This window comes from Struthio camelus, chromosome 3 (assembly GCF_040807025.1).
Source record: "Struthio camelus isolate bStrCam1 chromosome 3, bStrCam1.hap1, whole genome shotgun sequence".
Taxonomy (NCBI): domain Eukaryota; kingdom Metazoa; phylum Chordata; class Aves; order Struthioniformes; family Struthionidae; genus Struthio; species Struthio camelus.
The window spans coordinates 103254210-103281116 of NC_090944.1; the positions used below are offsets into that span (position 1 = coordinate 103254210).

General features: G+C 38.3%; 1 protein-coding gene across 10 annotated transcripts in view; it reads left to right on the forward strand.

Annotated features, from left to right (window-relative positions):
- Positions 1–26907, forward strand: part of LTBP1 (latent transforming growth factor beta binding protein 1) — a 223123-nt gene that overhangs the window by 76574 nt on the left and 119642 nt on the right. For all 10 annotated transcript variants that reach the window (XM_068939409.1, XM_068939411.1, XM_068939410.1 and 7 more), the window contains one exon: positions 3966–4133. In XM_068939409.1, coding sequence (XP_068795510.1) covers positions 3966–4133 — 168 coding nt within the window. The remainder of the gene's footprint in view (positions 1–3965; positions 4134–26907) is intronic.

The following is a 26907-nucleotide window of genomic DNA, read 5'->3' on the forward strand; positions in this document are numbered from 1 at the left end:
AATGAGGCATTGCCCAATGACCACCTGGGCCTAAAGCCTGCCAGCTGCCTCCCTTTTTTAACTCATTTACCTTTTCTGCTAAAGCAGAAAAAAATAGTTCTTTGTCATTATGGGAGCAGAAAGGATTCTATGAAGAAAGCTTTTTGCTTATATTTTCCATTTCCCCTGCAGTGGTTGTTGTTAAGTCATAAATTTATCACAGCAGGAGCTTGTCACGTTCATAATATTATATCATAGTGACTTACAGAGGTGGAAGAAAATCACATCTGTGCAGTGCCAATTTTCAGCTAAAATCTCATCAGTTTATCCAAGCATCTTTCTTTTTGAATCTGTCCCAAGATACCGTCACAGGTTTTGGAAATTATGGGTACGTTCTTCCACTGATCTCCTTCGACAGATATAGCTAAGGATCCTTTGGTATAAGTGAAAACCTAGACTATGAGGCAGTACCTTGTAGGCTGATAGTGCAGTTGGCTGAGCTCCCCACTGTAAATTTGCTGCCCAGTTCAGGAGTGGAAGACTTAGCCAGCATCAAGTAATTCCGATTCTCCTATCTTTAGTAAACCAACAATCTTAAATTTTCTCTCTTTCTGCCATTTTTTGAGTAGCTTTGCTATTGATTTGATGTTTGCATCTTTTGCTTTTGCTTTCTTTCATTAGGCTTATTTATTTATCTGGTCTCACGTTCCTATTTTGTCACAATCTGGTGTTTTACTTAAGAGCATGGTGAGGTGTTTCATTTCCACGTGTTTAAAATTGATTTTGAAGAGTTTATGATACATTTTTGTCTGTCTGTATAAAAAATGATTCCAGGCATGTTGCAGTGCTGTAGCACCATCTTTTTTTTTTTCCTAGAAATGAATTAGAAATAACCTAAGTTGCAGATATCTTTGTGTCCATGTCACAATGGCTTGATCAGCAAAGTTGCTAAAGTTTAAAGATGAAAATAATCTATATGCTGCCTTAAAAATACATGGTCCTTCTTCAGTGTAAACTAGCTGAAACCTAGGAGAGGTCAAGACTCTCCTAGGTAATGGGCTTTCTCTAGCTTTGAAAGAGTGACTTTTAACATTAATGCTTCCAAACCAACTAAAAAGTATTGAAGGACATAGTTTCTGACTTAAGATTGAATCATTCCCTCTCTGGAGAAGAGTAAAAAGACAGAAAAAAGGAAGAGGATTCAAGCACACCAAGAAGCTAACCTTGTAGAGTTTCTGCAAAATACTTCTTTTAAGGAGAAGCATTTTTGGTCTCTTTTCAATTTCAATGGGCATATATTATGGTCACTGTTAAAGTCCCTGAACCTTAAAATGTGTGAGGACAGTGCTGTCTACTTAAGTACAACTATAAAGAAAGATGAAGATAGTGTCTCCGCCCTGAATCACTTGCTCTTTTTCCTCATGAGCTGATCAGCTTCCAGCTCAAAGGCCTTTTTTAGCTTTTTAGTTTTCCTCAATGTCTCCTGAAGAAGTGGGAGAGTTGAAAATGGTGGTCTGCTAGACAAGGAGAAGAAAATCATAGTTATAAGATTATATTTTTGATAAACCTCAGGAAGATAGAGAAAATATTCTTATGTCGAAAGAATATGAAGTTGTCTTATTTCTGACTGTTTGTAACTAATAAAACAGGAATATCAATGAGAATTGTATTTGTGTTCTAGCAAAGGCATGAATATTGATTTGAGTAATTGTAGGGATGAGGGCTTACATCACATGCTTATCAGACTTCTTACTTCCCTGAAAATCTGCATTTAAATATTGTTTCATGGATACTCTTTTCTCTGAAGATATAGGGCAGTGTTTTTAAATGGACTGTTCAACTGCTAATTCTATATTTATACTCTCAAACTCACACGCTAACGGCAAAGAGTGAGAGCAGCAAATTTACGATTCCAGTTAGTCAGCCAGTCTAATACGAAGGTATCCCTTCTAACAAAAAAAATTTGCTACAGAATTTTGCTGTTAACATCTGAACTATGTGATAAAAATAATTTTGTTGTTAACAGTGATCCCAAATTATGCTACAGCTTGGGACTCAGCATGGAGTCTCCCCATTTAGTTAGGAAGGAACTAAATCATGGTTTAGTTCCTTCTGTACTGACAAAGCCAACTTGGTGTTTAGCTAAGCTGGAAAACTTGTCTGGGTCCCCCAATACAGTAGTTTTTACAGTTTAGGCAGGACTGACTTTTGTGACTCAAGTAACTATGTTTTTTTAATTAGATCACATCCCAAAGGAAAAATGTTACTAAAACATCTGAAAATGTAAAATAGAAAATGTTTTGGGTTTTTCTAGGAAAAGGTTTTTTTAATGTATACAACTATCCAAATAAAATACAGAAATTGCAGTATTGCTTCTGAAACTCCCTTTAACAAAAGAACGATTTGACGTTTCTAGCCTCAGCAGTTTGCAAGCCACTAGATCTCTGTTTATTGGGAAAGGTGTATTAATAATTTTCAGAAGAAATGCTTGGCATCCAGGGTGCCTTTTAAACCAATTAAGAGCACGATATTAGCCTCAAGTTGAAATGTTTTATTTCTGTCTCTCTGGGCTGTGCTTCTAAGTATTTTTAGGGAGAGTAAGGTGGGAGCATCTGTAATACAGCTGCTGTTCAAATAGATCAGTGCCTCTGACTGTAGACAAAACAGTTGGCACAATTGCTTTAACTTACTTGTTTAGGAAGAGCCAGAAATAGGAGGACTTTATATTCTTTTTGAAGTGGGAAGTTTTTCTTCATTTTCCTGAGATTTTCAGAAAAATGTTTTCCCGGAGGGTATTTCATAAACTAGGTTGGACAACTCACTGCCACCCTTTTTATTTCTAAGACAGGAAGAAGGAGGTGCTTCTCTTTCTATGCAGCAAGTCTTATTTTGGGATTGTGAGGTTTGTTATGAAAGCACTTATGAATAGTTTTCACAAAGACGCCCTAATACATTTGCAAGAGTTTGAGGAATTTATGAATAAGTGTGCAGAGAGCAAAATGTTTTCTTTTTAAATAATTTCAAAAAAGTTGTTCGTTCTTCCTAATTTTAGTAGTTATTAGTTTTAATCTTTTTTTCTTCAGCTGTTAGATGAGAAATCAAGTATATCTGTCCCTAAATCAGATTCTGTAACCAGAAAAAGTTTTTCTAATGAGCTTAATTTAAAATTAATATTTGCTCAATCTGCATTACTTTTGAGGGTTTTTTTAAGGTTTTAAGAAAGTAAACAAAATGAGAATATTACCATTTTCTTATTTTTTTAAAATCTTTTAGAGCTCAGAGCTCCTATTTTCAACTATTGATATTTACTCACCCATTTCTCTGACTTAGCTATTTATTCTTGAAACAAAGGCTGACAGCAAAGCTCAGTCTCTAATATGTAAATCCCTGTGGAGAAATGGTGCCAAAAAACTGTGAAAAAATGGGTCCAGGCAGCTGCGTCACAAGGTTTGACCACTTCGGGCTGGGGTGCCAGGAGATTTGAGACAGATGTTTTCAGACATGCCGCATGCCTAAAACATTTCCAGGGGTCGAGCTACAAATAGTGACTTAATAAGTGCAGAAACAGGAAAAGTATGCAGAAGGACACAAGAGTTTATTCACCCCTAGGTGCACAGCCAGCCTCTTTACATTACATCTGCCTGTCAGGGTTGGCTGTTTAAGCTGTCATGCCCTTGGTATTGCGCTTTGTCTGACTGTGAATAAAGTGCAGCATTGTGATTACTAATCCCACTCCAGTGACTTGACTTTAAATGTGGTTTTGGAGCGTATCCCGGAGTTCTGTTTGCTAAGCTTCCTACTCCTGTTTCAGAGACACCACTGGAGATCTATGAGAGAGAGCACTGCAGACTGCCCTCCTCCTGTAGACCTGTCGCCTTTTTCTACAACTCCCCCCCCCCTTTTTTTTTTTAAAACTTTTTGAAGGACATCAATGGATACCAAAGTGATCTGTTTATTCTTCTTTTTTTCTTTGCCTCCGCTGCCAGTGGGAAATCACACTGGCCGCATCAAGGTGGTCTTTACGCCCAGCATCTGTAAAGTGACTTGTACCAAGGGCAACTGTCAGAACAACTGTGAGAAGGGAAATACCACCACCCTCATTAGTGAAAACGGCCATGCTGCTGACACGCTGACAGCCACCAACTTCCGAGTAGGTAAGTACTCTCAAACTGTATTTGTCCTTAGCTGTCCTCTCTTGACTAGCAGAGGGAGGAGATATTTAGTTATTAATACCAGTTGTGCATCTGTTACCCTTTGTTTGGAGGGCTGTGCTGAGCAGGAACCATTGTATGTTAGGCAAGCTTTCTGGCATCCTTCTGAAATGTTCCCAAAAGTTCCTTTTGCGCCACAGGAGGAAAAAAAAAAAAGTGTTTTTCATCTGAAGTTTCAGCTGCAGGGCTACAGTATGCTAAGCTGAAGCTTTTGGTAAAATCTGCCCCTCAGAGTTTGTGTTTATCAACAGAGAAAATGTCAAATTGCACTCAAAGGTCTGTGTTTTCCCTTTTTCTCTCTTGAATTGGTATGAAACGCACACAAAATCCGGTTAATAGAGGAAACTGTCTCCTAAAAATTGTTCAAGAGATGCTCAGGGCTACATTCCTTTTTTAAAAATATCTGTCAGTTTACAATTTTTGCTTATTTACTGCTGTGAATAAATCAGCTTTCGTATTTGTCATTTTTAGAAACTGAAATAACGTTAAGTCCATTCAAACGCATTGAAACTAGTCATTTTACTGTTCATGTGTATTCTTTATGCTCTTTTTCAATAAGAGTATCAACAGTATGCCAGCCTAAACCCTGTAACTGGTTGATTATGTTGAAACAAATCCTGAAAGCTGTCTGGGATAATGGTTTGGCATATTTTAACTGTACAGTATATGATGGTGGTGGGAACTTGTGTGCAAATACTAGTTCTGTAAACTAAGAGAAATACAGCTGTGTAGAGACAGATGTGTAAGCCCCTCAAATTTGTTGTTACACCATATCATGCTGTTAACTGCTCTTAGAAAGTATTTTTGTTGTGATCATGAAAATATCGTAGTATCTTTATCTATGAAAATTTAAAATTAATTATTTTGCCAATGTGCACTGAAAGAATGCCAGATATGAACATGGTAGTTTTAGTCTCTTTTTAGTATAAACACAATGTCAGGCAGTGCTGATGCTGGCCAATACTGCCTTTTTTAAAGTGCACTATATTTCAGGCTCTGAGGGGGAAAAAAAAGCTATTCCAAATTATTCTTCTTTTCATGCAGACAGACAATACAAAGAGCAGTCCCTCTCTTTAAGACTCCTCCTAGACTCTCAGACTAGAGATGAAAGCTCTCGAAATGTACAGCATTTTCCTTGATAATATACATATTTGTATAATATATGTATTTTGGATTAATGATAATAAAAACAGCTGTTTTAAAGAGCACTACAGCACATTTTGTTTTTGTTTATGTTTGTTCTGAAGCTTTAAAAAAAGAAAAGTATTTTATAAAGGGATAGTAAATTAACACTTTGTTCTTGTGCTTACATGGACAACCACAGCTAAGCAAGTTTTTCTTTAATGTTTTCTGACTACCATGAAATAGGGTTATTTTTCTCTCTTCATTTAACCTTTTTCTTTTTTTAAATTATGAAATGTTGAGAATGGGCAGTCATGTAGTTTGTCTGCTATGTAAATCTATGCTGTAACCTGATCTTCTCTCAAATACTTGAAAACTTAGACCCTTGAGATTGACCTGTTAAGACATGTTACCTTCCTTCCTGGCCTCAGGCCATGCAGTTTGTGGGTCACCGTGTACAATAGACTGCTAGAAATATTCAATAATAGCAGTTCATAATTACATTTGATAAAAAGATAGGGGAGCATTATATTTCAAAATCTATAATACCAGGCCACTACACACACACAGATGTTTTTAGCCTGTTTGTGGCTATCCTCTCCACTATCTTTAAAAGACCAAAAGCATTCACAGTAGCTTTGAGCATGGTTATTTTCACAGAAGACGAATAAGAAAGAAATCTAAACTGTGGTTTCAAGGTTCTCCAGTTACAAATAAAAATAGTGAATTTATTTCTTCATATTCAGAGAGGAGAGACCCCCCCCCCCCCCCCAACCTAGAGACTGAGTACTTTCATTGGTCTCTGTTTTTCAGGAGCTCTTGATTCACTGTTTAAAGCACATATCTATCGTTTTACTGACTTTTTTTCTGTTGTTCAACTAGTGTCTCTCATTAGCTCAGGCTTGTCCTGATGAAGATGTCTCCTTAAAGCAGATCCATAAAGCAGGAATATTTTAGGTCTTCTGAGATTGTTTGTTTTTCTTATATTTTTAACGCCTGTATTATATTTTGTTTGTACTTTTTGCTCTTAAGGCCCTGTTCTAAACTTGTTTCCTTACTGTTTATCTAAAATGCATGAAAATTCCTCTTGTGATCATTTGACATTAAAAAGTGCAACCATAAAACAGAATGTTGTGTCAGAAAATACATGTTTTAAAAAGTAGGGAACAGCACTTTTTCGGTATATTTTTAAAAGTACTTGTCCTTCCTATAAGCAGGAAGGATAAATTCACATGCCCTATTTGGAAAACTAGCTCCTATTCCTAATAATAGACAACTACTATGAGTGGGAAATTAGGAAACTGCTTTAGATTGCTATTGGATCTAAATGCATTTTCTTAGCAAAAGTAGCACTCTAGTACACAAGACTTAATTTAGATTGTCTGAAGACAGACTGCAGTTAGCTGTCACTTTGCTATGTTCTTAATAATCATTATTTCTAATAATGAAGTAAAATTTTATGTTTATCTTTTAACCCTTGTGCTGAAGTTTGTAAACATTTTTTCAGAGAGCTTTCGTTGTGATGCCTGTACTAAAGCTACTAAAGCTTTTCCATGGGTTACTTCAGACTCTTAAAACTCGTTCGGTTGGTCGTTTCAGCTGAAACTTCGTAGCTGTGAGTTCAGATGAGGAACATGTCTTGGTTTCCTGAAGATTTTTTAGATGTGGTTAAGCTATTAAAAATCAAAAACCAACAACGAGGAATAGATTGGGGAAAATGTGTCTTTTCAGGTAGCTAAGGTTTTGCCAGATTTCGTAAAGAGCTCTAGCACTTCAATTGGAGGTGATGAAAACTTGGTATTTAAAAGGGAAGGATCCCCTTGATTGCCAGTGTGCTTCAGTGAAACTCTGTATTTTACGGTTTCATTTTGTGAATGGGGTATGTTGCACAGTTAAACTAACCGACGTCCAATATTTCATTGGCTTGGAGAGTGAAAGCATTTAATCTGAGTGGAAACTTCTGCTGAATAGATGATTCTCATTATTCTGTTGGATGGGTGCATGTGCAGGTTGTATGATATTTCAGCTCTGATATATCTACAGAGGCTTGTAAAACAGGATCTGTATATGTGCATGAGAAGGGAAGCATATAGAATAATGTAGGAAGTTCCTGTGTCATTCACTGTAGAAGTTACTTGGAGTAATGTGTCCTGTTTCTCTTCAAAATCATTGTATATTCCAAAATGTCCTTTTTTTTTTCCTTAATTTTCTCTCTATAAGGAGTGGGAGAACGACAACTAATTTGTAACTGTAAAATGAAGCAGTCTGAAATTAGGAAATGCCCAAATTAATATTTTTCATAGGAAATGCCCAAATTAATATTTTTCATAGTCTTTTTGCCCTATTGACATATGCATTTAATTAAGGATTAGACTTTTTTCTACAGGATCCCCATCTCATTCGTTGCACAGGAATAACAGAACTTAGTAAAGGAAGCAGTCATTTAATACTTAGGTTTATATTCCCTGTTCATTTGCAGCTCCGTGTCTCACTTAAAGCGGTTCATTCAAACTGTTATGGGTGAGGAGTTAAAGAGTTGCATGCTTTTCAGTGGAAACGCGTATCTTTCTGCAGAATTTTTGTGTCTGAGCACTTGGCAGTATCCACGTCAAGCAGGGAAATAACAGCACTCTGCAGATGGAGAACGAGCAGGGTTTAAGGATTTTTTTCCCCAAGACCATAGCAGATGGCAATAGAATTATTGCTCTCCTAGTCCTTTTTGTATCACTCTTTAATGCTCATCAATATCCCTCTCTCCTTTTAACAATCCCCTCCCCTTCTTTTCCAGTCTCTTTTTCATATACCCTTTGCAATTGTCCTTCCTGCTGGCCTCGCTGTGCACAACCATAGTTTGCATAGACCGTTATTGGTGATGAAAAATTATTTTGTGGGTGATTGTTGTGTGATTCCCCCCCCCCCCCCCCCCCCAAGGAAGAAGGGGAAATTTTTAGGTACCCTTTTTTCTTGTTTCATTGAATCTGAATGAAAATTAAAAAACATTTCTCCTACAGCTTCACTGATTTTTGTAAAGAATGTGCTTTAGTTATGCGATTGGGAATGGTATCAGGTTTATGTGTTGTGACGTGCAGTCCATGTGAGCCATTCTTTCTTGTGATGTTAGAGGAGAATGAGAAGATTTTTATCGCTGCTCCTTTCTGCTTCTCTCCTTTATAAAAAGCCCTTTACTCCAATCCTACATTAGCAGGCTACTACGGATCCACTAAAGATCGTTTGGTGACATGGTGTCATGATGTTCCAGATTCTCTATTTTAGAGAATTTTCAGCACAGATCACAAAAGTCTGCATGAACTGTGCCCTACTGCAATAATGCTTAAATGTATATGTTGTCCGTAAGTGATATCTTAAAAACAATCTATTTTCTTTATGTAATGGCAAATAGTGATATTGCCTATAGAATTTTGGCACTTCCCTTATTAGAACTTTATATCAAAGATTTTTTCTGTGTTACTCTGTTGACTCTGTAAAAGTGCTTTTGGATAGTTGAGGTTGTCCAGAAGTTTCCTATTATGTATAGACAGCAATTTCCAAGAAGAATTGTAAATATTTTACTCAAATTTTATTGGTCTTATGTTGAAAGTAATGACAGAAAATTTGACTAGCATATTTTAAAACAATGGGTTGTTTGAAGGGAATTTAGTAAGAAGAGTTACCATGTAATTATTAACAGGGTTTTCTATCTAGGAAATAATCTAGGGAGAACAATTGCTCAGAACTGTGAAAATATAAGGCAGTTATTTTATCAAAAGTTGATTGAATTTCTGAATTTTCTTCAGACAAATATGATCATGAATGTCTATCACTACTTCAGAAATTAATGTTTCTTTTTATGCAAGTGTTTCTCATCCTATCAAAGGATTGTAGAAACCTCTTAGCTTTGGTTAAAAAATGGCAATGACCTGTAAGTAAGCCAGCACTTTTTCAGCTGTAGTTTGTGTATGACAGGAGATCTGAGAGCAATACATGGCATTAAAAAAAGAAGTTAGAGGGAATTGCTTTACTTCTTAGTGTTAGCATAACAGAAAGAAAATAAACACCTAATTTCATTGCTAAGGAACAGGATGTTAAACCATAGCTTTCTCTTGCTGCCATGTGCTGTATAATAAAGTTTTTGTTCCTTTGCTCCAGATGATGCATAGTGTCCTACCACATTCTGCAGGTACTGTTAGACTAGGACATCTCAGGAAGATTTGTCAATGTTGTTTGGTTAATGCTCATACATAAACAGCCCAAAGAGGCATTTATTTTAAATAATAGTAGAGGGAAAATTTGATGACATAAAGGCTTGTGTGTCAGGGAAGGCAGATGAAAAGACCAGCAGCTTGTAGAAGCATTTGTGTAGAGTTGAGAGAACTTAAAATCTTTCCTGGCAGCTTGCGTGAGGCATACAATATTCATTTTTTAGCCTTTATAGTTGCTTCTTGGTTGCATTACTGGTTTGTTGCGGTGGTTTGGTAATGGCAACATGTTAGAAGAGATACTTTCTTCTCTGTTATGAAGTGGTATTTAATGCTTGGTGAATGGTGACACCCCTGGGTAGATGACCCATGTCAGTTCTATGTAACTTGTGCTCCAGCAAAACGCTATTCCTATGGCTTCAGCTCAGACTTAGCAGATGTATATGCAGCTTCTCAAACTGAGGATTTTAAATAATTGATAACAAATGTTATGCAGCGATTTTTTACATTCCTTCTAGTAACATAACTAAGGAGAACTGATTTTTAAAATACTTTGGTTTTCAACTTGGTGATGTTCCGTCGGATATCCTAATTGAGGAGGAGGTCATTTCTGCAATAACTGCTTAGGTCAAGGACAGTGTATGATAATTCATAGTCTTGTTTTCGCGTTGCATTCTCTGTGGGTAGGAGTTCTTTTTGGAAATGCTTTTGCTTTGGAATATTCTTGTTTTTGCAGTTGAACTTGCCATAGTGTCATCCTTTTCTGAAGAAACTATGATGCAAGAGACTTGCTATTCATGCTGTAGTATCAGTTTAGTCTTTTTACTCTCTCTATGGTGGCTACCTTGTAGCCTTATTTGGTAAAAGATTGGTTTCCACTGTTCCTGCAGTAATTATCATTTCCCTTCTCTCAGGCTTTATTGTTTTACACTCTTTTGCTGCCAGCTGAAGTATTTTTTCTTTTTACCTGGCAGACACTTCACAATTCAGAATTCTCAGGCAACTCAGTGAAAAGATTAACTTTTAAGTGCTCCACAGCAGTAATCAAGCAGGTTAGTCAGTCAGAATATGTGTCTGTCTCAAAAAAAAAAAAGAAAGAAAAAAAAAGCAGGGAATTGAATTGGAGTTTATTCACTGTTTCAGCAGGTAATTTGAAATTTAATCTGTGTAAATGATGGCCATGCTTTAAATATTTATTCATGCAGCAGCATTGTAACAGCCGTAGCAAAACAAAGGGCAAATTTTTTACTCAGACCCTGGACTTAGTGGGTAAAATAGAAAGGAAGACAAATAATGGTAGAACTACTTTGAGTTATCTGCGTCCTCTACTTTATATGGGGAGAAGGTATTTCCCAGTCTGAAGAGCCAATGCACAAAAATAGCAAGTTGATTCTGGGAGGAAACATTTACAACAAGCGTCAGTTTACCAGGTATTCATTTTTCTAACCTGCCTTCTTTTGACATCTTCCCCTCTGATTCCAGCAAAGGCCAGATGCTAATTCAAAGAAAATACATTGTGCAGCTAGGTGATTTTGATGAGGTTGAACTTAGACAAGCCTGTTAGCAACTCATTTCCACTCCCTTGCTCACCTTAAAGGCTCCAGACCATCACTGAAGCAAAAGTCCATCTGCTCTCAAAGCACTCACCAAAGTGTATATTATAGAGAACACAGTTTTTGGAAATGCAGTCATAGGAAAAACCGCAAATGGAAATGGTACAAAATCCACACCTGCAGCCATTCAAAAACACATGGACTATGTTTCCCTCAAAGCTAAAGCAAAACAGCACACAAAGTTAAAATGCATAATGCTTTATTTTATTGTACATGATTTTAACTTATAGGGATTAGCTTATGTACAATATCTGACTTGTAAGTACTGTTAAGAGAGAACTAGAAGTATATTTATTTGAATGATTGCATACTCAAATAAACACACTGCGTTGTACAGCTATAATTGTGTTATTGCTAAACCAAATGTCTTTGCACATACCTCAGCGAAGATCAAATATATGCCAACATTGGCTTAAAAAAAAAAAATTGCCTTTGAATTATGCAAGCACAAAAGAGCCTGACAGATTTCTTTACTGGTTAAAAGGCACTGTTTATCATGGCTAGGTTTCTTAGACAGCAAATGGGTTTGTATTAAACATGTCCTTTTGGACATAGCACAGTCAGAAGGAAACAAGCAGCTAGCATTGCTCTACTGATCGCCGTCTTTTCCAGTTCCACCCATCTCCCCTAGCTATTTCTTTTTGTTTATTCTGCTCCAGATGATTCCCCTATCTCTGTGGAGTGTAGCCTGCGTAGCTTTCTGCTCTCCATTCTTTCCCAGAATTTGAGTATCGCTACTCAAGCAGGCTGTTTTGTACCATAGACACATAGGGATTTCTGGATCGTTCTTTTGGAACATGAACTGTATGTTCAATACACACGTGCACACACACATTTAAATTCTTTAAGACTTGTATCTATCCATAAAAAATCTGAACTGTGAAACGAGTTTCAGCTAGGGATTTAGAAACGTGAAACTAAGTCCATGGGAATTTTTAAAGCTTTTTTTTTTATAAACCTCTTACAAAGTCTTGAGGGATGCCAAGTTAATGAATAGAAGGAAAATAGGTACTTGCTTCTTGCTTTTGAGCTTTAAGAAACCCAGTCATAATCAGTGTTTCTCATCTGTGTTTTGTTCAGCCAAACACTTTGTATATTTGTCATGTTGGTTGTATTTTAGTTTAGTGTAAAGATGATGAGCTGAGCTATGAAGTCAAATTTTATATTTGACGCTATTCAAATACTTCAAGTTTAGGGGAACTTGTGGCAACTTTTCATACCATAGTTGAGGAGCCCAGGTTTGCCGAATCCTCCTTGAGGGGAGCCTCTCTCTGCCCGTGGGTTGTGGAGGGAACCCACAGAGACCAGCCTCGTAACATAGGCACTAGCGGTAGCTGCCTGCAGCTAGGCAGGCAGCTGTGTGTCCATCACCTCTGTTTTACTTACTGTTTGATTATGTTAAATGCAGCCTATTTTGTTACATGACATATATGTAGGTGCTGGAACAACTTTTTTTTTCAATATAATCTGAAGTTATATAGGTCCAGGAATGCCTATGATGGTAATTGGAGAAAAGAGAATTTTTTTTAGTTGCATGCATTTTACTGGACTCGGGACAGGTACAGTGCTGCGGGGTGTAGCTTCATGCCAGGGCTGCTCGGGAAGTTAGGTGCCCTTTGCAGTTCCCCGGAATTGCTGAAGACCAGTTAAGAGTGCAGACTATATTGTAGTTTTATGCATCTTATGCAGCAATGTATACAACTGCTACTTGTTAACAGAACCATAATGATAAGTGTTGCACATATATGTGTGTGTGTGTGTGTTTTTTTTTTTTTTTACTGGCTTTCCAACATTAAATCTCCTGCAGAGTAACTTTTAGCCTTCCCACACGTTAGCAATGATTCTTCTCCTTTCCTCCTTCAGAACTCCAGGAGTTGAATCTTGTGCTTTTCACTGGTCTCCTATGACCTAATTTATTATTCAAACTCTGAATAATATCCTTCCCAATATTCTCATATTGTGTCAACTCCTAAAGGTCAACTCCCTAGAAAACGTTCCAATTTCTTGGATGCAGTCAGTGCCAGAAAATCTTAGATAGCTTATGTTTTTCATGTTTTTTAACTAGTCCAGGAAAGCCTGGATTATGCGCTGCTATTTGCATGTGAATGGGGATCCACTTGAAAGAACTTGTTCCTACTTTATCCTTCTTGTAAACTTCTTCTCACGAAAATGAGTACTATGATAATGTTACAATAATCAGAGAGTAGTGTCCTATTGCCTAGCAATGATGGAAAGTTTTGCAGTGGCTGCAGTTTTTGTGGCTTTTCTTTTTCTATTCTAAGCACCTTAATTTTGCTATAGGCTGCCAGAGAAAGTTTGTGGCGTGGGGAGCAGTAGATCAGCTTTTGAAGATCCTGGGTATAAGGTTGGGGGTTTGTCTCACTCACGCAGGATCTGCCTAAGGTGCCCGAGTCAGGAACCTCATTACCCTATGCTCCCTTTTGTCACCAGTGGGGCGAGGGACACACCTGTATGGCTGGTCGGGCACCGGCGATCCAAATGGCTTCTGGGCGAGCCTCTTTCCGCTGACGGAGTGGGGAATCTCGGATAACCTTGTTCCTAACTTAGATGGCTCAAGAAGGCACCAAAGGTTAAATGGGGTGAATCTCAGTTTTAATATCTGTTACTCGCTTGCCAGAAATGGTGGCATCCTGGCTTGTGTTAGCTCTGCTACTTCTGTGGTCTTCAGAGCCATTGCGTAACACAGGCGTGACCACATACCTCAGATGTTTCTCAGGACATCTCACCATTCTGCCTTATCTAAGAGCAGCTCTTCTCTCTCCCTTACACTACTGGATGTTACTACTCTTTACTCCGTGAAAGAATCCAGTATGTCTTCTTGAAACAGCCAGATAGGAGAACATTATCAGCACAGGAGAGGTTCAGTGATTTCAGTCAGATTGTAACTCAGCTCTAACAGATCAGTGCCATTATGCTGAGTTCCCAATTAATCGTGTAGTCATTAAAGGTGGGTGGTGTTGCTCACTTGACACCAGAAGGGAGGAGGACAGCCTGCAGTAGCACTAAAGATGCTTGCTGTTAATTGTTATCTGGATTTCTCTTGAATTCTCGTTCTGTGTATTAAAAGCAGATACATTACAACATTAACTAACACATATCAATATTGTGTGTGTTCAGGCACATACACACTATATGGAGTAGTAAGAGCCTTAAAAATACTGGGGAGGTAGGAACAGTTAGTTTTCATCATACGCAGGGTACATTGATTTCAGAGTTCTCACTTTAGCAGGGGTGGTTGATAAGTTATGCAGCAGTGCTTAAAATGATACTTATAAAATCTTTGTTATAGCATACCATTATGTAGTGTGTTGAATTTTTGTATTTTGCAGGAAATTGTTTCAAGAATGTTGATGATTTTAGGGAGTGTTGCTACTTGCTACATTTTCAGACTCAGGCTTCCCTAGAGATTTTATTGCAGTTGCATATGTCTTGAATAAAAAGGAAAAATAATATTGAAACATTCTGGAAATCTGAATAAATGACTGGAGTAGCTTGTCTGTGTGTGTTGGCATTGTATCTAAGGTCTGACCCTGGACACTTGCAATGCATTAATTCCTGATAAACAACAATTCCGGATTTTTCCTTCATATACAGTTTCTAGGCCTAACTCCTGTGTTACACTGAATATATGAGGATCAGCTCTAACAAAATCAATAGAATCACCAGTTGTAATCAGGATAAGAATACGTCTTTCCTTAGCACTCCGCCTATCCCATTCCAGCAATAGAGTCTTTTTGAATCATCTCAGATACTGAGAACAATAGAAGTGGGTTTAGCAGAGTGGCTGTGAGCAGCATGTGTGTTCGGCAGCCAGACTAATTATGATATTTCAGCGGTCTCACGTGAATATTAGTTTCACATCAACATTTTTACAGGGATTGCACATTATCAAAGGTTTCTTCATTGCTTTTTTCCGTGTGAACTGAAACATGTTGTAATCCAAGGGATTTTTCTCTGGTTTTTCCCTTGCTAAGTCTGGTAGATCATCTACCTCTGCATCTTTTCTTTGACAGGAGTTAGCACAGGATACAGACCGTGCGGTATGAGAAGCTTGTGAACTTTCAAATCTGCCTGCCTTTGAATCCGCACTGTTGTGTTTACAAACACTCTTGTATATACGCACAAAATTGTTTTTAGAATCCTGGTGAGCACTTCATTTCGGTGATATCTTGTAGCAGTGATTCCCTAAGGTGGAATGTTCATTGTCCAGAAAAGCATTCATTTTGGTTGTTTTTACATTTCCTATCACTTGGTCTCACCTTTTCTCTTGCGTTATGGCAGGGTGAATGAAGTATGCAGTCTACTTTTTTATATATGTTCATTTTGAATGAATAACAGTACAGAGAAATTATCTTGTGTATTAGTTTTGGATTTCTTACCAATCATGATACTCACTAAATAAATTTATATTCCTCTGAATTGCATTGCAGCCTTGTGCCATATGACCTAAATAATTTGATTTGATTTGCAGAGCTGCTCCTGCTGCCCTATTTTCAAAGTCAGGATAGCCTCCGTTGCGGAATGCTACTGATACCTTGATATGCTTTTATATGATATGCTACTTGATATGCTTTTATATGATATGCTTTTATATGATATGCTACTTGATATGCTTTTATAATAAAAAACTGACACAAAGGGAGATTCAGCTTGCAGCCTGAGACCCCTTAAATGTCAGCATCTACATGTGAGCTGCATGTTGAAACTGTCATTATAGTCAATGGAATTGAGAAAGTTATTCAGTTCGCTCTGATGTATGCACAGCTGGTCAGTTGAGTTGTTGTCTAATGTTGGGTGTTTTGTAACAACAAATAAGCGTTACTGGACTGTGATTCCCAGAACCAACCTTAAAACATGTGCATACAACGTTTGTATCCTGAAGCCTTCTGGCATAGTAGCTAAGTAACAACACATTGCATATTTCTGTTGCAAGCTCAGGTGCCTCTATCTCAAAGCTCTTGAAGGTGCCATTGGACTGTAGTGTCTTGCTGTTCTTTTGCCTGAATTTGTTTCAGAACCTTTTCAATTTATACATCAGTCTTTTTCTTCCAGAAAAGTATTTAATGATGCGTTCATAGAAAGCCTGATGCAAAGGTGCTACTTTTGTCTTTATTACTCTGTTACAGATTTCCTGCTTTTGATACAGTCAAGATATGGATTAAAAGCTTCTTGACTGCTTTGGCTGCTTGATCTTTAAATTTTTTCTTAGCTGTTCTCATTTTTTCTTGCGTTGTCTACTGTAGTTGATCTTTCTCTGTATTTAAGAAATTTTTAGATTCTGCCACTTAGATGTATTTTTCGCCTACTTGCTTTCCTTTTTTATGTTTTAGAAGTAGTCTTCTGTGTTAAATCTAGATGCTTTTTAAATTTTGACTTGACATCCCTTTTTTATTCTGTTCCTCATTGTCCAGAAAGAATCCTTCAGTCTTAGGGTTAGTGTCACTCATTCTATTAGCTTCATGTTCCTGTCATCAGAGGAGGATAGTATACAATGATGTAGAAGGACAGGATCCCATAGTACCTGTTGATATGGCAATGAATATTATAAGTAACAACATTTCCCACATCACTGGAGCCTAGATTTAGAACGTGAGGGATTTTGGTTAGCTGTACGGTATCACTGAGGGCCCCAGCCCTTTTTTCCTTGCGCGTCCTAACAAACCAAACTGGCAACAAAGGTTAAGCATGAGGAGGGAGTGCAGGGCTGGAAGCAAAGTTAACAGCTGCAAAAAGCTGATACCGAATTCAGTGAAATCCTGTCTTCCTCGTTTGTGTACGCTAAGCTCTTTGAATATGAAACTGTCTCTAATGAGACTAAATATTATTATACGACCTTCGTTATATTATCTGAACACCTTACACGTAAGTACATAAACCTTTATGAAACGTCAGTCCTATTTTTGCATAGGAGAAGTACAAGGCACAAAAGTGATTTTTCCAAGGCTTCATAGGAAGCCCATGCTACAGTTGGGGCCATACTAAATTCTTACCAGTCATATATTTGAGCCTTAAGGCCTTCCTTTTTAATTAAGTTTTCAACATCTTTTTAAAAATGTGTGCTATTTGGAATTCAAATGTATCCAATTTCTGAGCGCGTTTTGGGGCAAGTTTTGAATATGCTTGTGTGCATACCCCTGTTGGTCTTGCAAAGAAAATACTGACTCATGTCACCTTTTTCACCATCACAGAGCACGAAACACTTAGAAATAAAATTTAGTTCTTAACAGGAAAGTCTTCCTTTATAAAATTCCTTACAATTCTTTCCGGTAGGTGTGTCACTCTTGCAAAATTTCATGCAAAAAGCATGGATGCCTTTTCTGAGGACTCGGACCCTCATTCCAGTCCTGCAGTCTGTCCTGCAGGGCTTACTTCCTGCGCTCTTCCTCATCCACGCTGCCTTCTTGGAGCCCCAGGAAGGTGTCTGTCTGTCCATCCGCCTGTGCAGGTCTCACAGCAGGTTTGAGGGCCTTCACTGGAGAGCCAGGCCCAGCGTGCTTCATGGCAGCAGCCTCTCTGGAATTAGTGAGACTGCTGATGTGAATAAGCATAAGAACAACTAAGGCAATACCTACCTAATTCTTTGTTTTCCCTTGGGTGGAATCTCACAGCTTCCCATCTCCAGTGAAGGCAGCATTCCTCCCCCGTTTTTATAAGTACACAGTTGCTCTCTTCCAGCGTGTACCTAATTTGTTTACAGGAAATTGGCACTACTGTTAAGAGATGTTAATCACTAGACAGCTTTTCAGCAGCTGACATAAAGCTCAGTTACTCATGGAGATAATGATCATCCCAGAAGCTGAGCCTGTAATTCCCAGCTGAGTTACAGAATTAATTTTTAAATGGAAAGATTGCTGCTGAGAGATGAACATTTAAAATGCCTGAAGATATAGGTAATCTGATTTTGTGAAGTTTTCTTCCACTTGTCTTCCATGGTCATTGCCATGTAGTGCTGCATTAAGTAGCATCACAGACATTCTTCTAATAGTTTTTTAATATGGTACGTGACTTATTAAAGCTTGATGCTAATAGTGGTAGATGGAGGAGTTTGAAAAGAACTAATAAAGTATAATTTAATTTAAAGAGAGATCTCTTCCAAAATAGCAAGAACAACAGTGAGAACGTTAAGAGAGTAGATAAACTGCGTTCCAGTGGTAGGCTTTCTTTTTTCTTTTTTTTTTTCCATGTTTCTCTTCTGTCTGCTTGTTAAATTCACGAATGTAAAACTAGCCTTAGGCATCATGACAGCTATTGAGCTTCTTTAGTGCAATATCTTATTTTATATGTGCAGTATGGCATTCTATGAAGGAAAGAAAGAGTGACAGAAAAAGACGGCTGTTTGTTTATTTTTTTTAAATAACTTTATCTGCTGAGAGGAAGAATCCCTCTAGAACGAGAGCAGTGCCCCAGGATCCTTGGCAACATACTTTACAACATAAAATCATATCTTTCCAGCTGGTTCTATGGAATAGTACTTACTCTTCTGCTCCGTGATTCTCAACCTTATTGACTCAAGTTAAGCTAATAACAACTGATTTGAATCCAATAACAACTGATTTGAATCCAATCATCAAAGCTACCTTCATTTTTTCTTAAATCTTTGTATATGATTTTTCTTTAATGTAGATTCTTTCACTGGAGAAAAAGTATAAATGAAATTCACCAGGAGAAAAAATAGAGAAAAGTATGAAAGAAGATTGGAATTACTTTTGGAAGTGTTTAGTCGTGATGTTGCAAGGAAGAATCACAGAATCACACAGAATAGTTGAGGCTGGCAGGTACCTCTGGAGATTATCTCATCCAATTCCCCTGCTCAAGCTAGAGCAGGTTCCCTAGCACCATATCCAGTTGGGTTTTGAATCTCTGCAAGAATGCAGATGCCACAACCTCTCTGGGCAACCTGTTCCAGTGTTCCATCAACCCTGGCAGCGAAGAAGTGGTTTCTTACGTTCAGCTGGAATTTCCTGTGTTCCAGTTTGTACCCTTTGCCTCTTGTCCTGGCACATGGCACACCACTGAGAAGAGTCTTGCCCCAGCCTCTTTACACCTTCTCCCATCAGATATTTATAAACACTAATAAGATCCCACCTGAGCCTTCACCTCTCCAAGTTAAACAGTCCCAGCTCTCTCTGCCTCTCCTCACAAGAGAGATGCTCCAGCCCCTTCATCACCTCTGTGGCTCTTTGCTAGACTCACTGCAGGAGGGCCGTCTCTTTCTTGTACTGGGGAGCCCAGAACTGGACCCAGCACTCCAGGTGTGGCCTCTCCAGGGCTGAGCAGAGGGGAAGGATCACCTCCCTCGACCTGCTGGCAAAACTGCCTAATGCACCCCAGGGTACCATTGCTGCTCTTTGCCCAAGGGCACATCATTGGCTCATGTTCAGCTACCTGTCCCCCAGGTCCTTGTCTGCAAAGCTGGTCTCCAGCTGGTTGGAGAACTGGTGCCTGGGGTAATTGCTGCCCAGGTGCAGGACTTGGCACACTTCCCTGTGTTGAGCTTCCTGAGGTTCCTCTCTGCCCATTTCTCCAGCCAGTCGAGGTCCCTCTGAATGGCAGCACAGTCCTCTGGGGTATGAGCCACTGCTGCCAATTTTTCTGTTATCTGTGAGTGTGCTGAGGGTGCGTTTGGTCCTATCACCCAGGTCGTTAATGAAGAGGTTAAACAGTGCTGGCCCCAGTATTCATCCCTGGAAGTTGAAAGATGTCCACATGACTTTGTAATGATGAGAAGGCAAGTGTGTGTGAGGGAGAACCTATTGATAACAGATGGAAGGATGAAAAATATGATCAATATAAATCAAAGTTACTAAATATAAAAAATTGGTAAGGATAGCTAAAGACTTCAAGGAAAAATATTCTAGGATTTACATTACATAATATATTAGAAGTCCAGCAGTGGAATAGGAGATATGTTGTGTGACAGAGACGTTAATGGAATTGTTGCTGCTAATAGATTAAAAGGTGAAGGATTCAATGACTGTTTCTGCTCTGTGTGTGGAGACAATCTGTATGACACATGCACATCATGCAGGAATGGCTAAGTACTTTCCAGACTGTTACTAACTAGGAATAGTAGTTAGACATGATTTCAAATTAGTTGTGGGTATCAATTAGAACATAAGATTTGTCAAATTCAAGATAGCGGTCCTAATAAAAGGGGTGATTTGATGAAATTTCATGCTCTGTAAGAAGGATCTAACATTCTTTTCTGTTCTTAAAAAGTCCTTGCCCAGTCAACAAAAACTAGATTTCAACAATAATTTTTACAAACGTAAATCAGTTTCAAAGTGTAAGCAATATCACTAGGTAGCCTTTTGGCTACGTTAATGATTCTTTTAAGTAGAGGAAGCCGTGACTTGTCCTCAACAGCATGTAGTTAGTCTCAGAAAAGGCCCAGGAATACTGTTTTAGTGTGTATACTTGAAAGCTGGCAAACCAATGCTGTGTTATACCATCAGGAAGAGACAGAGGCTGAAACTCTTTTCTCTTTAATTGCTCTGTCTGGATTCCTCACACTTAAATATGGGAACTATTAGTCATATATTTCATCTTGTCTAACTATCATAATATGATACGATAAGAGACACATTTCTAGGACAATTTATGTTCTCCCTAAAGCATTCATTCCCTTTTTAGACGTCCCACGTTCCCATGATGTTTTAAAGTTTACAGTGCTCTTTGCAGCAAAGGTCATTCAAATACCCATGTTTCCTTCTTAGTAGTTTCAAGATAAAGAAATTGTCTGACATAAAAGGAAGGTGTATACATCTACGTACGGCATATACATTACACAGATCTCCTTACTCTCATTTTTTTAGAGGCAGCCTGCTCTTTTGGTCTTTCTAGCAGGATAGAATGTGGTTGCAACTGGATTAGACAGACTAAAGACCGTGTCATTGCTTAAATGTGAGTCAGAATCTCGCTCAAGAATTCCTTATTAGTTGAGTATATCCTTGGACTCTAATGTTTGCTTATTTCTTTTAATGTTAACAGTCTTGAAATGTCATGTGCACTCAACCACAAATCCATGAAATTACCCTGCATTTTAGCTTAGCATTAATGTTATTTTGTGTGGTGGGGGAGCTGTTAAATAATAATGGATTATATATCATTCCTGAGTGATATCATTATTTTGCAACAACCCAACTCCCTTGGGTTTCTTATTATTATTATTTTAGCAGTGCAAACATAAGAAAACTACTATACCTACTGAAAATAACTTTCATATGCAGAAAAGGTTGCTTATGTTTTGGAAGTGTTCAGCTTGTTTCAGCACTGTTCTTGGTGGCTGACTCTCTTCATTTTCTTTGCTAGTCTCCCTTTTTAAAAAAGATGCATGATCCAGACGGGAATAATGCCACAAAGCTTGTTTATTTTGGCAATAATTTGATTTCCTTGTCTGGATAAACTGCAGTACTTACACAGCCCCATTTGGGAATGGGATCATAACTTTATTAAACAGTTCATAGTAATAATCTTTTAAAAATATGATAAGACTGATCATCAGAGGCCATAAATAGACAAATTTTGACAAAGTCGATGACTATGTTGATTTACAATAGCTGAGAATCCAGTTTCGTAGCTGCATGTTTTTACTTATTATGTTGTTATGTTTGAAGTAGGTTTCTGTTTGAATTTTTTTTCCCCCAGTGTTGCAGACTTTAGCTTTCTTTCCAGAGGAAACATCTTAAGTGCCTTCAGTGTCATGTTCAGCCTCCTAAGACGTTTAATATTATTGCATTGCAGCATTCAGAGTAAATATTTGTTTGATAAAATCCTTATTATAATTTTTGCACATCTTCTGATAAGCAGTGTGAAAGTGGCAGGATAAGGGACCACATTCAGTATAGCTGTAGTTCCTCTTTACTGTTATCTGCTCAGAAGCCTGGGAGAATGAAATGCACCATTTTGATTTACATAAAGAAAACAGGTTTTTTTCCACTTGCAAATGTATTTAGTTGATTTAGTTGAAATGCAGTAGTCTCTTCAGTAGGTGCATTTTCTAATTTATTTTTTTCCCACAAGAATTAAGAAGACTGAAGAGTTCATATCTGAAGGAACATAGCTAACACAGCTTTGCCTGAACATAGTATGTTGACAATACTTATAAGTACAGAATCACAGAATCACAGAATCGTTTAGGTTGGATGGGACCTCTGGAGATCATCTAGTCCAACCTCCCTGTTCAAGCAGGGTCACCTAGAGCATATTGCCCAGGATCACATCCAGGCAAGTTTTGAATATCTCCAGGGAAGGAGACTCCACTACCTCTCTGGGCAACCTGTTCCAATGCTCTGTCACCCTCACAGTGCGGAGAATGATAAGAAAAAAAAATCCTGTGAGTGTGCAAACTAGAATTTGGCTTTCTTATTCACAGATGGTATCTATGAAGTCTGGTAAAACAGGCTCTGATATTAAAGAAATGTACCTCAGCAGGGGCATTCCTCAAAATATGCCCCTAACCTGTACTTCTTTTCTATTCTATGTCATCCATACTGGCTTATAATTAATGATTTTTAAAATTGTAGATGTTTTCATCCAGGCTATTTCCTGGGAATTTTTACTTGTATAAATAATTTAAACGTAATTAAACTAGAAATAAGCTGACTGAACTATTTTATAGTCTTTTTTTACTGTGTATCTTATAGAGTACCCAACTCAGGAAGTGTGCACTGTTGTTCTGCCCATGTTTCCTGCACTTACTTTCCAGGAACATTCTTACGTTTAAAAGCGTATTTCAAAATATCATTGCATGTGGTTATGCATCTTATAGGGTATTAAATGTACCTGAGTTCTAGCCTCATACTTAGGCTGTTGTTTACACACAAGGCTTCGTTCAACAAAGGAAACTGGAGGGGAGCCTCAAAATCAGGGGTTTTTCTCTTCTTGTTGCTGAATATTGGAGATTGGGTCAAAAAGTGCTGTGGCATGGAGGATTCAACCCCCCACCCCCAACACACACACGCACACAATATTGCCTTCTCTCTCAGCAGTGGCAGAAGAATTGAGGCTAAAACAGCCCATCTTCATTTCTTCAGGGAATTTCTTTGCTAATGAATTATTTGCTTACATTTCTTTGCTTATGTCCTGAGCCAAATCTGATGCTGTCCTCAAAGTTTGGATCAGTGAATCACAGTGCTCCATTACATTTGTGGATGGTAACTAGGCTATGCTATGCCCTCCAGGGCATCACTTAGTTCTGTTTTCAGTGGCAAACGGAAAAGAGCATTCTTCACCTGCTGAAGCTCTGGCCATCAGACTTTTAAAAATTTATCTGGATGTTGCAGCAAAACGTTTCTCTGAAAAGTTGTCTAATTACAAACTTCAGAATAAATTCAGAGGGGAACGTACAGGTGTGTGCTATTAAATCCAAGGTCACTTAAAGCTTCTCTTTTCCTTCTCTGCTTCTCAAATAATGAGTTTGTGCTATCAAGATTCTCTGAATCATACTTAAACGTTTAGTTGTTATTTGGTGACTTAACTTAACCTGGCACCTCTGGGTTGCAACCAGGAATCTGAAGAGAAAACCATTTAGGATGAAGTAGTTAGAAAACTGAGGAGCCGCAAGAAAGGAGTGAAGGCAAGAAACAGTAAGTATGGTGATATTAAGAGTCTGAATTGGAGAAGAGCATCATTACTGTAGCTCACACTCCTCCTGTCCCTTCCGTGTGTTACTATTAGGGTTTCTGTGGTTAGGAAATGGGAATAGGTTTGGAGTGATTGTAAGAATGCACTGAACTGTATATATCACCTCTAGTTTTGCACTTGTATCTGAATTTATGGTTTTTAGAGGCACTACATTACAAGGATGTTGTATATGGCAATGCCACACTTCACTGAATATAATCTTTTCTGTGAAAAGTTGTGTTTGGTAGATCTATGTACTAGTCCCTGTGCTTTATGCGTGCTTAAACAGCATGAAAGACAGACACACAAACTGCTGCAGGGCATGTAGTAATGCTGAATAAATGTGTAGTACTCAGAAAATTAATCTACTGATTCCTGGTGCATCTAGTGGAAACTCTGTAATCTAATAAGCAGTATTAAACTTTTCCTTAGCCCGTTGATGTAGCTGAGTAGCGCTTACACTTAAGTAGTTGATAGTGTGCGAGTAGAAAAAGCAAAGACTGGTGAGGGAAAGTGAGACAGAAACTTGCACGTTCCCTGAGGTGAACATGAAAAGGAATTTGGAGTGCTGATGGAGAACCTTTCCAAAGTCATCTTCATTTTCTTTGACACTTTGGTTACAGGAGGGGAGTTTCCATCCATCCTAAGGGCTTGTTTGGGTAAACGTGGGCTATTTTTTAACGATTAGGAGTTAGGTGCTTGGAATTGGTTTGTTACGCATTATTTTGATTAAATGAAAGCATTCAGACATGGTTAAATTAGTTTACTTGGAACTGTTTAACGTTCTCTTGAGTATCTTGAAAACAAATTAGATGATGTAATTACAGTGATAAGCTGTGTATCAGTGGTTTCCTAACTTCTCGGTTTGTGATTCATGCCGTATCCTTGTGTTTCCAGCCCATAGCCATGGCAGCTTTATCAGGATTCGTGTTGCAAATTTTCTCTTTTTATTATGTACCCACCTTTCAGACGGCCTGGGTGGGGGTATCTCAATGGATGTTCTGTGCTTGTCTTGTTTGAAACAGCAATACCCCACCAAGCTCTGCCGGACTGAGGGGAACCAAGGCCTTTGGATGCCAGAGAAATTAAAACTTGTTATTACCAATGCATTGCTCAAGGTTGAAGAGAATACTTAAAATGCGTGTGATTCCTTAATACAATCTCCACATTTTTAAAGGATGGGTATTCATTTACATTAACATACTGTTAAATTTGTTCAGTCGTACGTTGGCTGATCCTTAGCAGACAGTTGGAAGACTAAGGCTCACAGCAGAGCTGCATGAAGAATTTGTTGCCTGTCTTCGGTCCATTAATGCTTTCTTTATTTCGTTTGTTAGATACCCCTGTGTGAACTGAAATTTCTTGTCTTTTTGTGCAGACCTATCTCCACATTTTTATCAGGCTCCAAGCAGCTACGGGATTTCATATCATAATGGATATTTTTACTTCTTTTTTTTTTTCCTCCTTTCGGAGGAAATGGGAACAGCCTAGTGAGAATGAGGTTCCAATGGCTCCTTTGTCTAAACGCCAGTTGTGGCCACATGTGCAAAACCAGCACGTTCTAATGGTCTCTCCCAGCACATCGGTCTGGGTTTTGTCGGGAACTGTCCCCTCTGCCTGCTGGCAGCGTTCAGCTGTTTGGTTTGTTTAAGTTCTTTAAGCTCAATGACGAAACAAAACAAAGTGAAAAACTGTTTCATCAGAAGCTGAGCTGTTCAAACAAACCCTGGCTTTGTACTCTGTTCTTATCTGAAGGGCTCCTTTCCCCTGGGCTCGATGTTCTTTTTTAACCTGTGATTCCCAGAGCCCTGTCGAAGGAGAGGACAGAGTAGCATTGCCTTCCACCGCTGCTGCGTTTTCAGAGGCTTACTCCTTTTCAATCTGCTTTTCCAAACGCTCTCTGAATAATTCCAGCTCTGATGAAATGACGTGCCTGTGATTTCCAAAAGCAGTGTCAAAACTGAATGTTGCCCCTTCTCCTGTCTACCGGAGGAAGAATCACAATTCGTGTGTGTATGCTTATTATGCCTATTTAAAGTTATCAAATATTTTATTTCAGTGTGTTTCAGTCTTCAGATTTTTTGAAAAGCTTCTGTATTACTCATATAATGAGTTTGCCATTTGATATTCTCAAGTATTTGGTTGAACCTGAAGATCAAATTCTGTTTGCTCTTACTTGGCGGAGTCTAACTTACAGTTTTACGTTTCAGGTAAAGGTACCTGTGGTTCTCATTTAAAGTTCACTTCCTATACATTAGGCCAGGCCCTCAAGAGATGTCAACCAATATTTCTATATGTAAATCAGTTGATTTATAGTGATTTGCATTGTCTGAGAATGTGGGCAGCTTGTACTTCTTACTTTCTGTTTATATGTAAATACCAAGAAATTAAGCATTCGACACTATTTACCTCTTATCTGACCTTTCAGTAGCATTTGTTTGCACAAGTTATTTTTGTGACTATCCACAGCAAATAATTATGCCAGGGACATGAACAAGCTCTATTTTGTTGGTATTTTCCTACCCAGTATTTTTAGCACGACCTTTTGTTTGCTTGAAAGCAAACATTTCAATATGCCTATTCTTTGGTCAGCGGACTCCTCCAGGAGAGCAGTGCCTGAACAGTACCCTGTAAGGTAGATACACCCAAGCTCTGTTGCATCCTAGGAGCAAACGGCCTTATAGGAACAGGAGCTCAGAAGAAATTAATTTGTCTTGATGCAATTACTGAGTTTATTAATATTGTTTAGAAGCTGAATTATGCATGTTACCTCATTGTCTTGAGATTGGGGGCAGAATTTGCTGCTAAAGGATTCCTCAGTGGGACTAATTCCCTTTGTTCCACTACTGCCCTTCTTGGAAACACCAAATTGCTGTCCCCTTAGCACTGCATTACCCTATTTCATTGTGCAATGTGACTTTTGCAGGAAAACAAGTATATTTCCGTGTTAGCACTCAGCCTTGTTCAGGCAGATCTCTAGAAGCACCTTCAGTCTTTTACAGATTGTAACCGCTGCAGTAAACCTGCTCGTTTGTGGCTCCTCAGAGAAAAATGGTGGAGATGTTTAAAATAAAACCCTTTTTCTTCCAGACAGATAGGATACTTTAATCACTTCGGGGGTCGAAATTCTTTCATTTTTCC